We start from the raw sequence: 22980 nt of genomic DNA on the forward strand, positions 1-22980 counted from the left end.
ACATTTTCACAACAAGTATACCCCACAAAGAATGTACACTAAAAAAAAAACCTGTGCATAGTTTGGAGATTTTTAGGTTCACAGTTAGTTGTCTTTCTTTAGTCTTGCTCTTTATCTAAGGAATACCCCTGATGCCTTTTTTAGTTTGCAGAAAAAAAGATAAAAACACCAACTATATCTTAATCAGGCTGATAGGTACTAAAAAGCAGCTACAAGTTGGCGGGCCAAACCCTTTCCTAAGAAGGGAGAAAACGTGTGTAAATGTGATCAGGATCTTTGATTGTAAACTAAACTGATATAGGGAATTATATATAATCTCTGTAAAGGGCTGTATAAATGTGCTGGCTCTGTATAAAAACAAGGATAAAAAAAAGTGGTTAACATTGAGAATCTGGTATGTGACAATTAGCATTATGGGAAAGGGCATTTTGAGCTGTACCTCCTCTTTACTTCCCAATCTGCAATTTGTGCTGGGTAATGATTAAATCTTATGTAGGGGACTGATAATGGTTTCCTCGTGTATTATGCATTCCTCTAAAGTTTCACTACTAAAGGGGCATTTCGTTATTGGGGGGAATAATTATCCTCTTTCTGTGTCAAAGCTTTTCTATTTGGCCACTAGGCAGCAGAGTGCTATAATCTAAAAAGGGAAGCCATGTGTCTCAAATGTTTTTTTTTTGTCAGTAACACCCTTAAGTGGAAGGTAGTCAACTGTGAATTAACTTAGTTGTGCATGATTTAGTAAGGGGCAGCTATATTCTGTCACAGGTCTATCTAGGAGAGAGATACCAGTTTAGGGCTACCTAGATGAGCTGCTCTTGGCTCCACCCAGGAGTCTTAGAATGGGTTAGTTCCCCATTTGCCTTGTTGCCTAGAAACTGAACCAACAGACAGTTTTATAGGGATTAGATAGATTCCCACCGGAGTTTCTCTTAAAGAGGAGTCCCAAGGAAGAAGAGAAACTCTGGGTGGACTAGATGATATTCCTCTGATGAGTTCTATTGAAAGGCATACTCTGTTCCTATTCTGGTTTGTGAGCTATTTTCCCTCAATTCTTTCTTGGGTCTATGTGTAGAAAAAAAATGTGTGCGAACATTTTAAAACTTGTATGTGCACTCTTAAAACACTGCATGCTCAGGTCAGAAATACAAAATGTTGTGTTTCCACACAAAATTCTTTGTGCGCACCTCAATTTATTATTACTGATTAAAGTTGCATCTCACCCTGCCTCCACACCGTTGTGAAGACCCACACCTGAGAATAATAGGTCGCATTCAGAGCAAAGATAGGTGTAATGCTAATAGTTGGAGTAACGGTGCAGCTCCGTTTACTATATTCTTACACTTATAACTCCATTCAGACCAACTGAAGCTCAAATATATATGTACGACAGATTTTGGAGAGGACAGTCTACTACTTGCACTTGTCTGGTTCAAAAACTCGGATCTGGTTTTTAGAAAGTTTTAAACACTGGCAAATATTAGTGAGTCATAGCCACACCCCAATATCACAGCTCTGACAGCAACAACACCTCTCAACATCATCACCAAGCCCTTCTGTCCAGATTTTGTTGCGGAATAGGTGGCGACCTGACGTGTGGCTATTAAACATATTTACATGGGTCTTATTTCATCTGTTGCAGCTCTGTAATTACATTTCAACAGTTTATTTACAATTCCTTAAAATGTACTGTTCACTTATTTTTGTATATTATATATTTAATTTACAAGCACATAATCCTGTAGTGATAGCATATAGAAGTAGATCTATTAATCCTTTTCATCTTCAACCATAATTTCTTCTGTTTAAACTGGGAGGGATCCGTTTGTTTGGCATTGAATTGCTTTTCATCTGATTGTTTTAGGTGGTAAATTGTAACGGTATGTGATCTGTTCTCTTGAATGCTTAGGACGTAAGGTTTTTTTTCCCAACAAAACATTTACCCAAAAAATTGTTTTTTTTCCCCCACCAGTATGAATGTATGCAGCTAATTCTGGTCATACACTTAAAGCTCTTCTCCATTGTTTCAAAAAATGATAAAGGTATTTAGCTTTTTATCCAGCAGCTCTCCAGTTTGTAATTTCAGCAATCTGGTTGTTAGGGTCCAGATCCCCAGCAACCATGCACTGATTTGAATAAGAGACTGGAATAAGAATAGGAGAAGGCCTAAATAGAAAGAGGAGTGATAAAAAGTATCAACAACAATAACATGTGTAGCGTTTTACTTTTTAGATGGGGTCAGTGATCCCCATTTTAAAACTGGAAAGAGTAAGAAGAGGAAGGCAAATAATGCAAAAACTATAGAAAAGAAAAAAATAAATACACGTTGAAAAGTTGCTTAGAATTAGCAATTCTATGCATACTAAAATATGAACCACCCCTTAAAGGTACTTGGATTCTTTTTTTGTTCTATTCATTATAGTCTAATATCCTGTATAGACTACTTCTTTTTTTCCTGCAAACTAATCTATATACCATTGATAAGTTATTTTTTCTCTCTCACAATTCTAAATATAAATATTTGGATGTGGTTTGTATGTTCTGAGAAGAGCCTCATGGGTTTTTTAGTTACGCACAAGAATCTTTATTATTGATCTGCAAGTTATAATTTTTTTAATTTCAGCGTCCTTTGCGGTATCCTTGTATCAATGTTCTATAAGGCTGGTTAGTACAATATTGAATTGCTTTAGTTTTTACAGCTCACTGCAAAGATTTTTTTCAAATAAACTCTCTGTAGGTCAGTATCTCCCAGCAGCTATCTATAGTTTCATTCATATACAGATTAGGGATCTTTTATCCTGAATGAATGGGACCTGGGTATTCTTGGTAAGGGATATTTCTGTAATATGGATCACCATAAGTTAAGTCTGCTAAAAATCATTTCTTTTGGTAAATTATATTTTGCCATTTTTAAAAAAAAATAAAATATTGCTTTTCTTATAGCATATGTCCCAGTATAATGCAACAATAGAGCGCAGTTTTGAGCCTTTCTAGCCTTAAGTCTATACTGTGTCAACAGTATAAACTTCTATATAAGAAACAAGCAAACAAATTAAAGCGTTAACTTGGGTGTTGGTGGGTCATGCAGTGTGGCTAAAGACAGTTGGTTATGTCAAGTAGAACTTAAAGGGATACTGTCATGGGAATTTTTTTTTTTTTCTTCAAAATGAATCTTAATAGTGCTGCTCCAGCAGAATTCTGCACTGAAATCCATTTCTCAAAAGAGCAAACAGATTTTTATATTCAATTTTGAAATCTGTCATGGGGCTAGACATTTTGTAAATTTCTCAGCTGCCCCTGGTCATGTGACTTGTGCCTGCACTTTAGGAGAGAAATGCTTTCTGTCAGGCTGCTGTTTTTTCTTCTCAATGTAACTGAATGTGTCTCAGTGGGACATGGGTTTTTACTATTGAGTGTTGTTCTTAGATCTACCAGGCAGCGGTTATCTTGTGTTAGGGAGCTGCTATCTGGTTACCTTCCCATTGTTCTTTTGTTTGGCTGCGGGGGGGGGGGGGGGTAAAGGAAGGGGGTGATATCACTCCAACTTGCAGTAAAGAGTGATTGAAGTTTATCAGAGCACAAGTCACATGACTTGGGGCAGCTGGGAAATAGACAATATGTCTAGCCCCATGTCAGATTTCAAAATTTAATATAAAAAAATCTGTTTGCTCTTTTGAGAAATGTATTTCAGTGCAGAATTCTGCTGGAGCAGTACTATTAACTGATTCATTTTGAATTTTTCTTTTCCCCATGACAGTATCCCTTTAATGTCCAATCAAATATAGGCTCATCAGGTGGCTAAAAACCATTTAAACATTAAGGGGGTTATTTTTAAAGATTTTTTTTATACCTAGAATAAACTTACAACTCGATTGGTATTTTACTTACGAAAAATCTTGAATGGAAAAAACGTGATTCTGCGAGTTCAAGTTGCGAAACCCGAAAACATTGAATTATTCGAGTTTTCAAGCAGGACCCTCAGAAAAAAAAACTTGAACATCATGCAGGTTATGAAGGCTATTTACATCTTCAAATGGTTCAAGGGATCTCTGCCATTGACCTCAACAGATTTTAGGTGGTGTATTTTCGGATTTGAGCTATTTTCAGGGTCAGAGTATGATAAATTTCAAAAAATATATATTTTTTTTTTAACCCGAAAATGTGAGTTTTGACCAAAATAACTTTAAAACTCGAATTTTTGTGGAAAACACAACTCAAACCTTAATAAATACCCCCCTAAATAAACCCAATAGAATACTTTTGCCACCAATATGGATTCAGGCAGCGTAACTATCCTCAAGTACAAGGTACTGTTTTATTATTACAGAGAAAAAGGAAATAATTTAAAAAAATTTAGAATTGAATTGCTTAAACTGTAATCTATGGGAAATGATCTTCCCGTTGTTTAGAACTTTCTCATTAATGAATCCAATACCTGTATTACAACTGCATTCTAATTTGAGCACTGCTGAATCTATTTGTTCTGGTGCAGTTAGCTACACATGATAAAAAAGACCCTTTTGAATTGCTATTTGGTTTTCAGTGAAATATGCACTTTGGAAATCATCTGTAGGTTTGTGTTTTATTCTTTATTAATGTAATTAAATCTGATGGATATGTGAAATGAATGTGGCTGGCACTAAATCTGGAATGAAGTTTCAACTCTTCAGTAGTCCTACCAAGGAAGCAAATTGGAAGCAAATATTTTGGACACAGATAATGCAATGTTATTAAAATATAATTTCCATCTGCTTTATCTTTCCTTTTGTACAATCCAAAATAAACATAAGACAATAATGTCAATTAGCACACCATGTGGAAAGCATAAAGTTACATCTTACAATCCTTTATAGAGCAAAATTCCAGTTTCTGCATTTCTGTTTAATTAATTTTAGATTAGTGTCACTGCCAATTATCAGTGTGATTACTCACTAAGAGATAATGCTCAATAGGGTGCTCATTTAACTATCCTTGAAGATAAGTGTTACTAATTTGCAAATCCAAAGCAACCATGATGAAACAACAACAACGCAGTGGAGAACATGCCTTATCACCTCAAAGTGTCACTTCAAGAAAAGTCTCTGAGGCAGAGCAAACCACATATGTTGCTCATTTTAAGCCTATTATCCAGTTTTCTTGCTAAGGGGTCCGTTTACTAAAGTGCGGTAAATCTGACTTTAAGTTTCCGCATGTTATCGCTGAGAATATTTTTACGCCAGAATATTCGCAGCGACTAAGTTTACTAAACAGCGATGCGCTCAGAAGTCATTTCGATCACTTGCGGTAACTACGTTAAGGAACCAGCTTACGTTAGCGGTAATTTTAGCGAGTTGCGAATTTTCTGGCGAAAAATTACGTTTTTGCGAATATTTATGCTATAAAATAGTCTTGTTTTATGGCGGTTATTATGGCAATTTTTACTGTGACATTTATGGCCAGAAATGCATCTTCAAAACTTATAAACTTTATTGACTGATGATTATACCATCCAACAACATCACCAGAGTAACACCAATCAAACATGTCTGCATCATATAAACTCTTCTGCCAATAGAATCATATGAACAAGAAATGATACCAGTCAATCTCTTTGCTTCATAGAAATGCTCAGTTTAATGTAGCCAATCCCAATGAAACCAAAAAGTGTAGAGGCTGACGAATCCTTGGACTGTGATGCCACTGCCAATAATACGACTCTGAGCTGAAACTGCTGCTGTTGCACCAGATAGAAGCAGAAGCCAAAACATCCTGTCAGCAATAGCTACAGATCTCTCTCCTGTCAGCAAAGAATGATGGGTAAAAAAAAAACATTATTATGGGATATTTCCTGCCCCTTGAGAATTTTCTGGCAGAAAAAATACTTTTACGCCACTTCATATGTGGCGGTAAAAGTTTGCGAATATTCTGGCGTTAATTTTGTCTTTAGCACATTTCGCTGTTTAGTAAACCATGCGTTAATGTGTACGTAGCGTTATTTTCAGCAAATGCGATAACTGGCGAACAATTATTCTTGCGCAAGAAAATTCGCAAATTTATATTTACCGCAGGTTAGTAAACTGGCGATAACATATTTGGCGAAAATTCTGTCTATATATTGTGCGAATATTTTTAACGCACTTTAGTAAACGGACCCCTCAGTATGTTCTCACCTCTAAATATTTACTTATTTGATGGCCTATTTGCCCAGTTTCATGTGGTATTTTTAGGAGCGTTCTGCTTTTCAAGTGAGAGAAATTTAAAGGGGTTGTTCACCTTCCAAGACTTTTTTCAATTCAGTTGTTTTCAGATTTCTCCACAGAAATAAATACTTTTTTCAAATACTACTCATTTATTTTTTTTACAGTTTTTTCAAAATCTAAATTTAAAGTTTATTGTTCCTGTTTCTGGTGTCTGGCAGCTCAGTAATTCATTTACAGACTCTAAACAGTTATTTTGCAACATTTAGTTGATACATTTCGCAGCAGCATCTCTGGAGTATTAGCTACTATTCTGTCAATTCTGCTCAGCAGACGCCCCCCCCAGAGCTGATTTAAAAGGGGAAACATGACATTTTACACTTGAGTATTAGAAAAACTGTCACACATAGAAAATAGAAAAAAGTCGTTATTTCAGATGACCCATCTGAAAACAACTAGGTGTTTGAAGATGAACAACCCCTTTAAAGGAGAAACAGCCCCTTACTCCTACCTTAGATAGACCCCTCTCTCTCCTCCCCCGGGCAAATACCTCTAACTCTTTACTTACCCCTCGGTGCAGATTTTGTCCTGCGGAGTTCACAGGCGCCATCTTCAGCCGCTTTGGTAATCTTCGGAATGAGACCGCAATTTTCGGGAGTTTCGGCACATGTTCAGTTGTCGTGAAACAGAAAATTGCTCCAACTGCGCATGCACAGATTCGCCGGTCTCATTCCAAAGATTACCGAAGAGAAGAAGATGGTGCCTGTGAACTCCGTCGGACAGAATCTGCGCTGATGGGTAAGTTAAGAGTTAGGGGCATTAGCCCGGGGGGGGGGGGGGTCGCTAGGCTGGGGAGGAGGGAGGTCTATGTAGGGTAGGGTTTTTTTTTTATTTTTATTAAGGGTGTGTTTCTCCTTTAACGAGAGCACACACACAGATAACACTATTTGGCATTGTCATACCTGTCAATTTCAGATTATATTGCCACATTTGGCTTTTTTTTTTGTAATCTTCCATAACTTGGTTGTATATTTTTTTGTTTGTTTGTTTAGATAGATTAATATATTGGTACTATATCCTATTTGCGTATATTATATTTATTATTACATATATTTTAAAGGAACAGTTCAGTGTGAAAATAAAAACTGGATAAATAGGCTGTGCAAAAAAAAAAATTCGAATATACTTAGGCAAAAATGTAGTGTATAAAGGCTGGAGTGGCTGGATGTGTAACAAAATAGCCAGAACACTACTTCCTGCTTTTAAGCTCTATAACTCTGAGCTAGTTAGTGACTTGAAGGGGGGGGGGCACATGGTACATATCTGTTCAGTGAGTTTGCAATTGATCCTCAGTATTAGAGTTCTAATTATATGGTTGAAGAAATGACTTCTAATTGCTAGCAATTCTTCTTTGAACTTTCAGTGAGTTTTCCTTTCTGCAGACAAAAATATCATTGTTTTCTTCTTCTTTTAGCGTTTGGTTATTACAATCTTACTGTCTCATTATTTGTGAATTCCATGTGCCACAGGAATAAAGCAAAATCGAATTTGATTGTTATTGCATATAAACTGGATAAATAGACAGGCTGTGCAAAATAAAACAGGTTTTCAAATAGTTAGTTAACCAAAAATGTACTGTATAAAGGCTGGAGTGACTGGATGTCTAACATAATAGCCAGAACACTACTTCCTGCTTTTCAGCTCTATAACTCTGAGTTAGTCATCGACTTGAAGGGGGGCCACATGGTACATATCTGTTCAGTGAGTTTGTAATTGATCTTCAGAATTCAGATCAGATTCAAAAGCAACAAATATGACCCATGTGGCTCCCCCTCAAGTCTCTTGATTGGTTACTGCCTGGTAACCAGGGTAACCAGTAAGTGTAAACCAAGAGAGCTGAAAAGCCGGAAGTAGTTTTCTGTCTATTATGTTAGACATTCAGTCACTCCAGCCTTACATTAACATTTACATTACATTTTTGCCTAACTACTATATTAGAAACATTTTTTATTTTGCACAGCCTATCTATTTACCCAATTTTTATTTTTTACACTGAACAATTCCTTTAAAATCCTGAGTCTGTACTCCGTCTATTCTACATGTGGAGGTACAAATAACAAAAATCCTTTATATAGCCCCAGACACTGATATTAAAAATACGTCTTGTAAATTACAGTTCATACCTTTAAAACATATTGAAGGGGTTGTTCACCTTTTAGTATAATGTGGAGAATGATATTCTGAGACAATTTGTAATTGGTTTTTATTTGTGGTTTTTGTTACTTATTTTTTTATTCAGCAGCTCTCGATTTTTGCAATTTCAGCAATTTGGTTGTTAGGGCCCAAATTACCCTAGTAACCATGCATTGAAATGAATGAGAGACTGGAATATAATAGGAGTGGGCCTGAATAAAACGATGAGTAATACAAAGTAGCATTAACAATACATTTGTAGCCTTAAAGAGCAGTTGTATTTTAGATGGGGTCAGTGGCCCCCTATTGAAAGCTGAGAAGACTCAAAAGAAGAAGGCAAATAATTAAAAAACTATAAAAAAGGAAAAATTGAAAAGTTCCTTAGAATTAGCCATTGTATAACATACTAAAGTGAACTTCAAGATGAAACACCCCTTTAAAGGAAAAGGAAAATAATGTATACTTGGGGATGCCAAAGGTTAGGCGCCCCCAAGTGGTTGTATTTACTTACCTGACACTCCAGGGCACTCCGGGCTTCTATCAGCAGAAAACTGCACCACCCCCTGGGTTCTGCCAGTGAACACCCTGGAGCGATCCTTTTCCTGCTTCTTCACTTTTCAAATTTCCTGGGACAGATGCATGTGCTGTAGAACAAAATAACCAGCTTTTTTTCGTTAAAATTTGGCTTTTTGCTCTACTGCGCATGCGGAACTGCAAGCTAAAGCAGGAAGCCAGAAGAACCCCAGTCTGGTGCAGTTTCTGCTGCTGGAAGCACCGGCCCGGAGTGTCAGGTAAGTAAATACAATCACTTGGGGTGCGTGCCTAACTAAGTGATAAGCTTCCTATAATTTTCAGCTTGGTATACAGATCAGGAGTTAGGTGACTTGTTAAAACCACCTGCATTCTCTTGTTTTTATATGGTCGCAAAACTACTCTCTCTCTTCTAAAACCTTTAAAGTCTTTGAGGCCTGCCCCCCTCCACCCCCGCAATGGTGGTCCAGTGGTGGTGGTAGTGAGCCTGTGTTTGTCAACAATAGAGGAAGGCGTTGGTTCTGGCCCGGGCGGTCCTTGATACAAATTGTGCCCTCAGGCCCTTTGGTATCTCGTTCTGCCTCTGCATTTTTTGTGGTAAAAGTTCCTAATTTGCCTGAACTGTATATCATACAGGGGGAAAAAGTCTATACGATGGGAACAATAGGAAATCTGTAGGGAGCTGAAGGAGCTCTGAATATTTTTTTTTCATAGGTAAAGATACAAAACTAAGATTAAAGGGGACCTGTCACCCTAAGAAATAATTCCAAATTCTTTATTATCATGTTAGATGAGCAAAATGAACTTTACTTACACTATGGGGCAGATTTATCAAGGTTCGAAGTGAATTTGAGGGAATTTTCGAAGTATAAAAATTTGAAATTCAAAGTAATTTTTGTATACTTCGACCATTGAATAGGATACTACGACTTCAAATTTACTTCGAATTCGATTCGAAGTAAAAATAGTTTGAATATTTGACCATTCGATAATGGAAGTACTGTCTCTTTAAAAAAAAACTTTGACTTCAATACTTTGCCACATTAAAAGTGCTATGTTAGTCTATGGGGACCTTCTACAGCATTTTTGAAGTCTAAGTAAAAATCGTACGATAAAATCGTTCGAATCGTTCGATTTTACTTTGATTGTTCGATGGCCAAATTCAATGAAAAAACGTTTTTTTAACTTCGAAATTCGACCCTTGATAAATCTGCCCCTAAATGTATTATTTGAATTTTGTTTCCTTTAGTCTTAGGAATACACTATCACAGCAAGCAGGCAGGAGCCATTTTATGGACACTGTTATTAATATAAATTTTTTATCACCCCAAAATCTTGTGTATGCACCAGAATGGGGATTGTAATGCCCATGCGCATTGCCCTACATAATTATAGAGCCTGAGGAGGGAAGGGGCAATGTGAGAAGTGCAGTGACATGTAGCAATTGCTAAATTGAAAGTGAAAGTAATTGACTGCCCCTCCTCTATGACTCAGGCATAGAGGTGGGGCATATAATATTTGATTGACGGTTGACTTTATAACAGGTATGGATATTTTATGTTTCATGTTTAATTTGCAAAGGACTTTTATTATACAGCTTTTTATGTGTAGATGACAGGTCCACTATAACCAGTAATACATTGATATGATTTGAAGCAGTAAAGCAAATGGAAAATAAACATACTTTAAGGTCTCAATGTGTTATTTGTGCAAAAACTGTACATAACTGTACAGCTGTCCTCAAATTATATTCTTTATTTAACACATTTTCATACTTCGGGCAACATTACTAATTGACCAGGTAGGGTGCTCCTCTACTTTTACTCGCTTATGCCTTAGAGAGCAATGTTCTGTTTCTTTTATGTTTGTTTCTTCATGTTTTGGATTTGGGAGAGGCTATTTATCACAAAATTCTTGGCTGTAACATGAAAAAGAAATTTGTTTATTATATACTGACATACTCATTTTGTTTTTACAGTTGGATAGATTTGCCAGCATTAGAATTCCTGGGAGCAAAAAGGAAAGGCCTTATTTAAACAATATTAAGAGCTCCAGTACCAGCAGTGAATGGGGAGTGCCTTCAGAATACGATGACTATCCTTCAAAACAGCTATCGGATAAAGAGGTTCTTCCTCTGTTTGAAAAAATGATGGTATGTATGTTTGAGTACATAATATGTGTACATATATAAAGAGAAATAATGCTTCTGTTTTGCATACAATATTAGTCTTTCCCACTACATTCATGCCAATATGGCACCTAGATACACAAATTCCAGATGTGAACTGATGGTTGGCTTAAGGACCCAATATCTGAATCCCCTTGATTGGCCAGTCACAGTACCACAAGGGAGCAAAGATTTGCTCGGTTAGTGGCATGCCCAACAAGAGAATGTTTACATGAATTGCCTCTTAAATGCTTGCACTTCGTGGGTAAATGCTATTTTCATTCTTACAGCACTGCATTATATGAAGCAATTTAACAATTTATACTAACATTCAGAAACTAGGTAAACTAGGTAATTTCTCTCCAGTAGGAGAGTTGAGTGCCAGGAAGGGTGTTAAACAGAGAAGGAATTTTCAGTAGTCCAGCTCACGTATTGGAGCTCACTTTCCACAGGAAGTCTGTCCTGTTAATTGTAGTGAGAGTGTTAGGAAGGTCTTTCAGAGCAGGAAAGATACCTGTCTGTGTTAGGAACTCCCAGAGGGGCCGGGGGTACTGACCGCAACTGCAAGGAGCAGAGGGAGATATGACAAGGTGACTTGAGAGCCTGTCTGAGTGAGAAACTGAGAGAAGAGACTGAGCAGTCCCTCAAAAGGAAGTATTGCGAGTACAAGGATGACCCCAAGTTATGTGCTTTTCCTGGTAGTCCACAAAGGGCCCAGTTTAGCAAGGGAACTCCTCAAATGTGTGAAGGTAGCACCCAGCAGGATTTGTTTTTATGATTCATGTTTTGTATGCTGAAATTACCCCCCCTTGTGTATAAATAAACTGCCTAAAAGTGAAGACAGTGTGTATACAGTTAGGTCCATAAATCTTTGGACAGAGACCACTTTTTTTTCTAATTTTGGGTCTGTACATTACTACATTGAATGTTAAATGAAACAACTCAGATGCGGTTGAACTGCAGATTTTCAGTTTTAATTCAGTGGGTTGAACAAAAAGATTGCATGAAAATGTGAGGAACTAAAGCCTTTTTCTTTGACCACAATCACTTCATTTCAGGGGCTCAAGAGTAATTAGACAATTTAAAAAAACTGAAAATAAGATGTTCATTTCTAATACTTGGTTGAAAACCCTTTGCTGGCAATTACAGCCTGAAGTCTTGAACTCATGGACATAATCAGATTCTGGGTTCCCTCCTTTACTGCAGTGACTTTCAGTTGCTGTTTGTTTGTGGGCCTTTCTGTCTGAAGTTTAGTCTTCTTCAAGTGAAATGCATGCTCAATTGGGTTCAGATCAGGTGACTGACTTGGCCATTCAAAGATTTTCCATTTCTTTGCTTTAATAAACTCCTGGGTTGCTTTGGTTGTATGTTTTGGGTCATTATGAATCCTCCATCCAATCAATTTGGCTGCATTTAGCTGGATTTGAGGAGACTGTATGTCTCTGAACAATACAGCAAAAACTCAATTTGTTAGTTTTATACATAGAGAATTATGGGATTATTTGAAAGGGTAGGATTTATTTAGAAGAAAAAAAACATGGCCCAAGTGCTTCCATTTTCTTAGGTATAGTTAAAAATAAAAACTAAAATAAAAAAATCCTTTATCGTTTTTAAATGGGAAGTTGCACTGAAAAAAACAGATCAGCAATCTTCTTCCTTATTTTCTTTCTGTGTGGACTTGATATGACACTTTCAGAAGATATTTTACCTTATCAATTTGCATATAAATAGAAGTATTTCTGTTTGTCATGTTTAAAGAAACTAGAGCAAAATAATATTATTCATATTGACAAGTATTTTAAACATAGAGTAATTTATAGAGAGGGAAAATAAGCTTATGGCTGAAAGTTGACAGTGAAGAATGCAGGCTGCTAACATGTCTAGTCTGGGCAGTTGTGCTGCTTTATTATAAAACTACCTTATTTACAAAGCTCTCTTTTTTTATTTTATATGCCACTTAATGTGAATTATTTATACACAGGCTTATTTTGTTGTGTTCAATGAAAATCTTGTACAGTGAATGAATTTCCTTGCATCATTACAATTTTTTCTGTTGGCACAAAGGTGTGCTTAGGGTACACTTTATGTATTTTTTCCTTTTGCACACATCCTGAATAAAGTTGAAGTTGCCAAGGACTCCTGTGTGACTTTTGCATGGGGATTTGTCATTCAGTCTGTTATGAATAACCATTTTGCTTAATCTCCAGGACATTATAGGTAATTATACTGTATATTAACAAACGCCACCTGAGAAAAAATTTGCAGATGACGAAATGTGGAATTTCGCCGCAAATCCATGGCTGGTGAAAACAATTCGCTCATCACTAATAGCAATCATTAAGATGTTACTTTTTAAACAGGTGACCAGTAATTCTACCTGCTGATTTGGTTGCTATTGTTTACTTATCTTGGGCAAACTAAGTGCCATTTATTACATTACCCCACTTATATTCTAAAGATACAACATGTTTGATTTTACATTTTATAGTCATTAAGATTTTTGTACTAAAACTCGCTAATTTCAATTAAGTGGACCTGTCACCCAGACATAAAAATCTGTATAATAAAAGTCCTTTTCAAATTAAACTTGAAATCCAAATAATTTTTTTTATTATTGTATTCATAGCTGTAAAAAATATCAACTGTCAATCAAATATCGTCTGCCCCTCCTCTATGCCTAGGCATAGAGGCGGAGCAGGCAATTACTTTCACTTTCCATTCAGCGCTTACTAGATGTCACTGCTCTCCCCACGTTCCTCCGATCTCTTCACCATTTAATTGTGTAACCAGTGCATTGGAATGGACATCGGGTCCCCGATTCTGGTGCACAAACAAGATTTTGAGATGATGCAAGGCTTGCCTTAATAATAGTGCCCACAATGTGGCTCCTGCTTTCTTGCTATAATGAATTCCCAGACTAAAGGAAGCAAGATTCAAATACTTTATACAGTGTAATTAAAGTTTATTTTGCTTGACTAATGTGATAAAATAGAATTTGGAATAATTTTTTCGGGTGACAGGTCCCCTTTAACCTTTTAAATGCCACAGATCGTAGAATCTACGTTCTGTGGCAAAGGTACTTGAAATGCCACAGAACGTAGATTCTACGTTCTGCAGCATTTCCTGGTTCAGGAGCGGAGGAGCGGCTGTTAGAGCCGTTCGCTCCGTTCCTGCTCGATCCCCTGCCCCTAGGCAACGAGCAGAGCAGGGGATCGAGTGGCCCCTGGGGCGCGATCGCCCAGGGGCCCAAAAACAGCAGCAGGCACGTGTTACTTACGTGTCCTGCTGCTGCAGCCTGCACCGGATCGACGATCTCCGCCCCCACAGCACACAGACAGGAACCACGAGGCAGATGTCTTCCAGAGGCTCTTCCTGATCGCCTGCAACAGTCTCCAGCGACTTTTTCAGGTTAGTGCAACAATTACACACACCAACACACTTACACACACTTACACATACATTTTTGGGGATTGGGGGGGTCACTTACACTCACACTCACTGCACTTACACACATGTGCACACGCACACACGCGCACATAACATGTAATTTACCATTTGTACACACGCACATACATGGCATTGTGGCTTTTTTTTTCTTATCGCATCGTTTCTTTTTTTGGATGAAAAAAATGTTTTATTGCCATTACGCATAGCGTATTCGCTAACCGTACTGTGCAATACCTTTTGTATGTTATTTCGGTGATTATATTGCAATTTTGGGTATTTTGGTGCATTTTTAGCCATTTTATTGAATTTTTAGCCATTTTATTGCATTTTCAGCTCTGCATATGTTGTGTTCACTTGTTTCTAGCCGTAGAACCTGTTTGGCCCATCTAAAATATTCAAACTGTGATTCTGACGGCCGATAACACTAGTCTGGAAAAAAAACATTGATTTTTGTGGTTTTATTGGATTTTTTTGCATTTCACCCTTTACTGCCTTATTTTGTTTTGCCTTGTAAATTTTATCTACTATATATCCATTTGGGGGTCTCTGTGCGCCACATAGTTTGGTATATCTATGCATATTGGGCATCAAAGTGTTCAGTAGACCTCTGGCGTTCATATTTAGGATGTTTTATGCTGATACGTTACGAAATGTGGGGCATATAATGGGGAAAATTCAAGCTTTCTGACAATTTTCAGAAATTTGATAAAAACCGTTATGTTCAGCATTGCTTTGCAGTTTGGCAGTTTGCAGTAGAAACACTTATTTACCCATATTGGATTCGTCAGAATGTGTACTTTCTGAAAATATATGGTTTTCTGGGGTCTCTGTACTGTTAGGGGGTCTAATGTCGCATAATACACACACCAGGTGCTTATATTGCAGCAGCCAGCGCGTCAGCTGTGAAAATGTATATACACTATTGTCATTTGGGGGTCTCTGTGCACCACATAGTTTGGTATATCTATGCATATTGGGCATCAAAGTGTTCAGTAGACCTCTGGCGTTCATATTTAGGATGTTTTATGCTGATACGTTACGAAATGTGGGGCATATAATGGGGTAAAATTCAATCTTTCTGACAATTTTCAGAAATTTGATAAAAACCATTATGTTCAGCATTGCTTTGCAGTTTGGCAGTTTGCAGTAGAAACACATATTTACCCATATTGGATTCGTCAGAATGTGTACTTTCTGAAAATATATGGCTTTCTGGGGTCTCTGTACTGTTAGGTGGTCTAATGTCGCATATTACACACACCAGGTGCTTATATTGCAGCAGCCAGCGCGTCAGCCGTGAGAATGTATATACACTATTGTCATTTGGTGGTCTCTGTGCGCCGCATAGTTTGGTATATCTATGCATATTGGGCATCAAAGTGTTCAGTAGACCCCTGGCGTTCATATTTAGGATGTTTTATGCTGATAAGTTACGAAATGTGGGGCATATAATGGGGTAAAATTCAAGCTTTCTGACGATTTTCAAAAATTTGATAAAAACCGTTATGTTCAGCATTGCTTTGCAGTTTGGCAGTTTGCAGTAGAAACACACATTTACCCATATTGGATTCGTCAGAATGTGTACTTTCTGAAAATATATGGTTTTCTGGGGTCTCTGTACTGTTAGGGGGGTCTAATGTCGCATAATACACACACCAGGTGCTTATATTGCAGCAGCCAGCGCGTCAGCCGTGAAAATGTATATACACTATTGTCATTTGGGGGTCTCTGTGCGCCACATAGTTTGGTATATCTATGCATATTGGGCATCAAAGTGTTCAGTAGACCCCTGGCGTTCATATTTAGGATGTTTTATGCTGATAAGTTACGAAATGTGGGGCATATAATGGGGTAAAATTCAAGCTTTGTGACGATTTTCAGAAATTTGATAAAAACGGTTACGTTCAGCATTGATTTGCAGTCTGGCAGTTTGCAGTAGAAACACTTATTTAACCATATTGGATTCGTCAGAATGTGTACTTTCTGAAAATATATGGTTTTCTGGGGTCTCTGTACTTTTAGGGGGGTCTAATGTCGCATAATACACACACCAGGTGCTTATATTGCAGCAGCCAGCGCGTCAGCCGTGAAAATGTATATACACTATTGTCATTTGGGGGTCTCTGTGCGCCACATAGTTTAGTATATCTATGCATATTGGGCATCAAAGTGTTCAGTAGACCCCTGGTGTTCATATTTAGGATGTTTTATGCTGATACGTTACGAAATGTGTGGCATATAATGGAGTAAAATTCAAGCTTTCTGACAATTTTCAGAAATTTGATAAAAACCGTTATGTTCAGCATTGCTTTGCAGTTTGGCAGTTTGCAGTAGAAACACTTATTTACCCATATTGGATTCGTCAGAATGTGTACTTTCTGAAAATATATGGTTTTCTGGGGTCTCTGTACTGTTAGGGGGGTCTAATGTTGCATAATACACACACCAGGTGCTTATATTGCAGCTGCCAGTGCGTCAGCCGTGAAAATGTATATACACTATTGTCATTTGGGGGTCTCTGTGCGCCACATAGTTTGGTATATCTATGCATACTGGGCATCAAAGTGTTCAGTAGACCCCTGGCGTTCATATTTAGGATGTTTTATGCTGATAAGTTACGAAATGTGGGGCATATAATGGGGTAAAATTCAAGCTTTGTGACGATTTTCAGAAATTTGATAAAAACCGTTACGTTCAGCATTGCTTTGCAGTTTGGCAGTTTGCAGTAGGAACACATATTTACCCATATTGGATTCGTCAGAATGTGTACTTTCTGAAAATATATGGTTTTCTGGGGTCTCTGTACTGTTAGGGGGGTCTAATGTCGCATATTACACACACCAGGTGCTCATATTGCAGCAGCCAGCGCGCGTCAGCCGTGAAAATGTATATACACTATTGTCATTTGGGGGTCTCTGTGCGCCACATAGTTTGGTATATCTATGCATATTGGGCATCAAAGTGTTTAGTAGACCCCTGGCGTTCATATTTAGGATGTTTTATGCTGATAAGTTACGAAATGTGGGGCATATAATGGGGTAAAATTCAAGCTTTGTGACGATTTTCAGAAATTTGATAAAAACCGTTACGTTCAGCATTGCTTTGCAGTTTGGCAGTTTGCAGTAGGAACACATATTTACCCATATTGGATTCGTCAGAATGTGTACTTTCTGAAAATATATGGTTTTCTGGGGTCTCTGTACTGTTAGGGGGTCTAATGTCGCATATTACACACACCAGGTGCTCATATTGCAGCAGCCAGCGCGCGTCAGCCGTGAAAATGTATATACACTATTGTCATTTGGGGGTCTCTGTGCGCCACATAGTTTGGTTTATCTATGCATATTGGGCATCAAAGTGTTTAGTAGACCCCTGGCGTTCATATTTAGGATGTTTTATGCTGATAAGTTACGAAATGTGGGGCATATAATGGGGTAAAATTCAAGCTTTGTGACAATTTTCAGAAATTTGATAAAAACCGTTATGTTCAGCATTGCTTTGCAGTTTGGCAGTTTGCAGTAGAAACACTTATTTACCCATATTGGATTCGTCAGAATGTGTACTTTCTGAAAATATATGGTTTTCTGGGGTCTCTGTACTGTTAGGTGGTCTAATGTCGCATAATACACACACCGAGTGGTTATATTGCAGCAGCCAGCGCGTCAGCCGTGAAAATGTCTATACATATTGTCATTTGGGGGTCTCTGTGCGCCACATAGTTTGGTATATCTATGCATACTGGGCATCAAAGTGTTCAGTAGACCCCTGGCGTTCATATTTAGGATGTTTTATGCTGATAAGTTACGAAATGTGGGGCATATAATGGGGTAAAATTCAAGCTTTGTGACGATTTTCAGAAATTTGATAAAAACCGTTACGTTCAGCATTGCTTTGCAGTTTGGCAGTTTGCAGTAGGAACACATATTTACCCATATTGGATTCGTCAGAATGTGTACTTTCTGAAAATATATGGTTTTCTGGGGTCTCTGTACTGTTAGGGGGGTCTAATGTCGCATATTACACACACCAGGTGCTCATATTGCAGCAGCCAGCGCGCGTCAGCCGTGAAAATGTATATACACTATTGTCATTTGGGGGTCTCTGTGCGCCACATAGTTTGGTATATCTATGCATATTGGGCATCAGTGTTTAGTAGACCCCTGGCGTTCATATTTAGGATGTTTTATGCTGATAAGTTACGAAATGTGGGGCATATAATGGGGTAAAATTCAAGCTTTGTGACGATTTTCAGAAATTTGATAAAAACCGTTACGTTCAGCATTGCTTTGCAGTTTGGCAGTTTGCAGTAGGAACACATATTTACCCATATTGGATTCGTCAGAATGTGTACTTTCTGAAAATATATGGTTTTCTGGGGTCTCTGTACTGTTAGGGGGTCTAATGTCGCATAATACACACACCGAGTGGTTATATTGCAGCAGCCAGCGCGTCAGCCGTGAAAATGTCTATACATATTGTCATTTGGGGGTCTCTGTGCGCCACATAGTTTGGTATATCTATGCATATTGGGCATCAAACTGTTTAGTAGACCCCTATGTTTATATTTAGGATGCTTTATGCTGGTAATGATACATGGACAATACGATGCTGGAAAGTTGAAGCTTTGAGGCAATTTCCAGATATTTCACCAAAACCGCCAAATTTGGCAAAGCCTTGCGACTCAGTAGTTTGGAGCAGAAAGGCATGGGTACCCATTTTAGATTCCGTAGAATGTGTACTTTCCAAAAATATATGGGTTTGGGGGGTAAACATATATTTCTGTGTTTTTACCCCACAAAAATGCAGTCAATTTGTTGATCTTTCATTAGCTGAAGTTACCCACAGGACTATTTGTATGCGCTAACTTCATTTTGGGGCCTCTAAATGCCAGATACTTTGGTAAACCTATGAACAATGGCCACCAAACTGTTCGGAGGAACCCTGGCAATCATATTTAGGGTGCTTTTTCTTGGTGCATAACGATACATTGGTGATATGGTGCTGAGAAGTTGAAGCTTTGAGGCAATTTTCAGATATTTCACCAAAACCGACAATTGTGGGAAAGCCTTGCGACTCAGTAGTTTGGAGCAGAAAGGCATGGGTACCCATTTTAGATTCTGTAGAATGTGTACTTTCCAAAATATATGGGTTTTGGGGGGTAAACATATATTTCTGTGTTTTTACCCCACAAAAATGCAGCCAATGTGTTGATTTTTCATTAGCTGAAGTTACCCACGGGACTGTTTGTATGCGCTAACTTCATTTTGGGGCCTCTAAATGCCAGATACTTTGGTAAACTTATGAACAATGGCCACCAAAATGTTCAGAGGAACCCTGGCAATCATATTTAGGGTGCTTTTTCTTAGTACGTAATGACACATGGGTGATATGGTACTGGGAAGTTGAAGCTTTGAGGCAATTTTCAGATATTTCACCAAAACCGACAACTTTGGGAAAGCCTGGCGACTCAGTAGTTTGGAGCAATAAGGCATGGGTACCCATTTTAGATTCTGTAGAATGTGTACTTTCCAAAAATGTATGTGTTTGGGGGGTAAACATATATTTCTGTGTTTTTACCCCACAAAAATGCAGTCAATGTGTTGATCTTTCATTAGCTGAAGTTACCCACAGGACTATTTCTATGCACTAACTTCATTTTGGGGCCTCTAAATGCCAGATACTTTGGTAAACCTATGAACAATGGCCACCAAACTGTTCGGAGGAACCCTGGCAATCATATTTAGGGTGCTTTTTCTTGGTGCATAACGATACATGGGTGATATGGTGCTGAGAAGTTGAAGCTTTGAGGCAATTTTCAGATATTTCACCAAAACCGACAATTGTGGCAAAGCCTTGCGACTCAGTAGTTTGGAGCAGAAAGGCATGGGTACCCATTTTAGATTCAGTAGAATGTGTACTTTCCAAAAATATATGGGTTTGGGGGGTAAACATATATTTCTGTGTTTTTACCCCACAAAAAATGCAGTCAATGTGTTGATTTCTCAGTAGCTGAAGTAAAGTCCTGATCAATTTGGATGTGCTAACTTCATATTGGTGTCTCTAAATGCCAGATACTTTGGTAAACCTATGCATAATGGGTATCAAACTGTTCAGTGGACCCCTGGCAATCATATTTCAGGTGCTTTTTCTTGGTACCTAATATAGTTTGGGATATGCGGAGCAGCAAAATAAAACCTTTGAAATGATTTTTCAGAATTTTGAATTTTTTTTTGAAAAACCGCTATTTTCAGACAAGCTTTTATGTTTGGTAGTTGGGAGTAGAGAGACATAGTTACCCATTTTGTAATCGGCAGAATGTGTACTTTTCAAAAATGTATGGTTTTCTGGGGTAAACCTACGGTTTCAGGATTTTTTGCCTTGGAATCTAAAGCATGCTGTTTTCTGCCTTAGTGCTTTCAAAATTCGGTAATATACTGCCGGGAGTTTTTGCTGTACAGAAATCCTAAATCTCCCTAAAACTATACATATCTGGTATTGGCACGTTCGAGAGACATAAGGCTTTCCAAATCAGTTGGATTTTCATCCCTAAAATGAAATATTTTTCTGGTATAAATTGATATACGATGAAAAATGGTAATTTTTCATTTTTTTTTTGGTATTTAGCACTATAAATTTTTTTGCACAGGTGGAAATACATGAAAACTCAGGCAGATTTAGAAAGCTCAGTTTCTACCGAAAAAAACAATGTATAGTTTTCCTAGGTAAACTATAGGTTTCCCCTCAGAAAATGCCCCTAAAGTGAGAGAGCACAAAATGTTTCAAAAACGGCTGGCATTTTGCGTAACCAAAATGTGAAATTCTGCTGGCACTTAAAGGGTTAAGGGGTTCCAGAACTTGAATGTTCAATATTTATAAAACATTTGAAAAACCTGAATGTAAAATGTTGGCATCTAAAGGTTTGCAAGTTCATGTAGAAGTCAATTGGAGTTGTCCTAGGTAATATTTCCAGCAATTTATTTTTGAATTTTTAAAGACCCATTGAAAATGATGAGTAAAATACAAATCCAATGTATCAAAGGTGTAGGAAAGTCCTTTTTACTTGGGGCTGCTAAGTCCATGGTGCTCGCTGGAAGAATCACGGGCCTGTGCAGGTTTTCTCCTGATGGGAACACTGGCCTGGGGTGTTAGGTAAGTAAATGCTTTCACTTGTGGGTGCCTAACTTTTGGCAACCCCAAGTACAAAAGGACTTTCATTCTCCTTGAAGGCATGTTTTCAAGGATTTGATAATGTTTTTTCCATTACATTTTTTTAATGAGCAAACATTCTAGTTTGATCAGTTTTTGAGTTTATTTGAATTTAAAAAAAAAATTACAAATTAGAATTTTGATAAATAGGCTCCAAATAGGCTCAGTGAAGTGAAGAATACTGCATGTTTATTCAGCAGTTTCTTAGATGCAGCTTTTCAATGTTAGTATTCATATTCAAGTTTAAACTCATGAAATAAGAGGCATATTCATTTGTTTTTCTATTGTTTGTGCAGTGGAAAAAACTAGCACGCTGCAATATTATCTAACATTACTAACATTTCAAGTGTTGGCAAATTGTATACAATTTCATCATGTTTGTATGCATTGTACAGTGAATTATTTGGGGGAAGTTTGATATCTGCATTAGAAAACTGTTTCATTAGGAGAAAGCAAATAGAAAACCAGTGAAAAGCAAATAAAAGCTTTTTGGATAAAGAGCAAAATGTACAGTATTTTAGAACAATATACTATCCAAAGCTTATATCTGTTTTGCAGAAAAAAAAGTACAATTTGCTTTTGCTCAGTGTTTTTAAAAGGAAGGAAAATGGCATTTCTTGGAAACTTCTGCAAGTGCTTGTCAATAAAGTGATTTCTTTATACAATTTTTGATAAGAACGGGAAATTGTGTGTCAGGATTACTTTTTTTCCAGAGCATACTCCTTATGGGAATTAAAACCGCACACAGGAGGAGCCAGTACCTTCAGTCTATGTACAAAAGGAACATAATGATGATTCCCTCTTATTATACAGGCAACATCATGCTTATCTGATATCACACCATTTTTTTTATTTATCCTTTAAACGTTTTTGTTAAAGTGTTTTTTGTGGGTATTCTTTTGTGAAAGCACAATGCTTCGTTTTTGCTGTGTGTGCTATATCTGTTCATGGTTGTGTTTGCTCAGTGGTCCTTATACAGTATGTTGCCTGATATTATTGGACAGTGGTTATTTGATAACCCTTCTTAATTAGCCTCTATACTTATTTTGTGTTTTCCCATGTTCTGGGGAAGTATGAAGAACTACATGTATAATTCCTTTCCATCTAGCACAGGGATCCCCAACCAGTAGCTTGTGAGCAACATGTTGCTCCCCAACCCCTTGGATGTTGCTTTCAGGGTCCTCAAATCAGGTGCTTATTTTTGAATTCCTGGCTTGAAAGACAGTTTTAATTGCATAAAAACTAAGAATAGTGCCAAGT

General features: G+C 37.5%; 1 protein-coding gene across 5 annotated transcripts in view; it reads left to right on the forward strand.

Annotated features, from left to right (window-relative positions):
• diaph3.L (diaphanous related formin 3 L homeolog) overlaps positions 1-22980 on the forward strand; it is a 302953-nt gene that overhangs the window by 27950 nt on the left and 252023 nt on the right. For all 5 annotated transcript variants that reach the window (XM_018247296.2, XM_018247297.2, XM_018247299.2 and 2 more), the window contains one exon: positions 10879-11052. In XM_018247296.2, the coding sequence (XP_018102785.1) occupies positions 10879-11052 (174 nt within the window). The remainder of the gene's footprint in view (positions 1-10878; positions 11053-22980) is intronic.

The sequence above is a fragment of the Xenopus laevis genome, chromosome 2L (genome assembly GCF_017654675.1).
Source record: "Xenopus laevis strain J_2021 chromosome 2L, Xenopus_laevis_v10.1, whole genome shotgun sequence".
In the NCBI taxonomy this organism is placed as follows: domain Eukaryota; kingdom Metazoa; phylum Chordata; class Amphibia; order Anura; family Pipidae; genus Xenopus; species Xenopus laevis.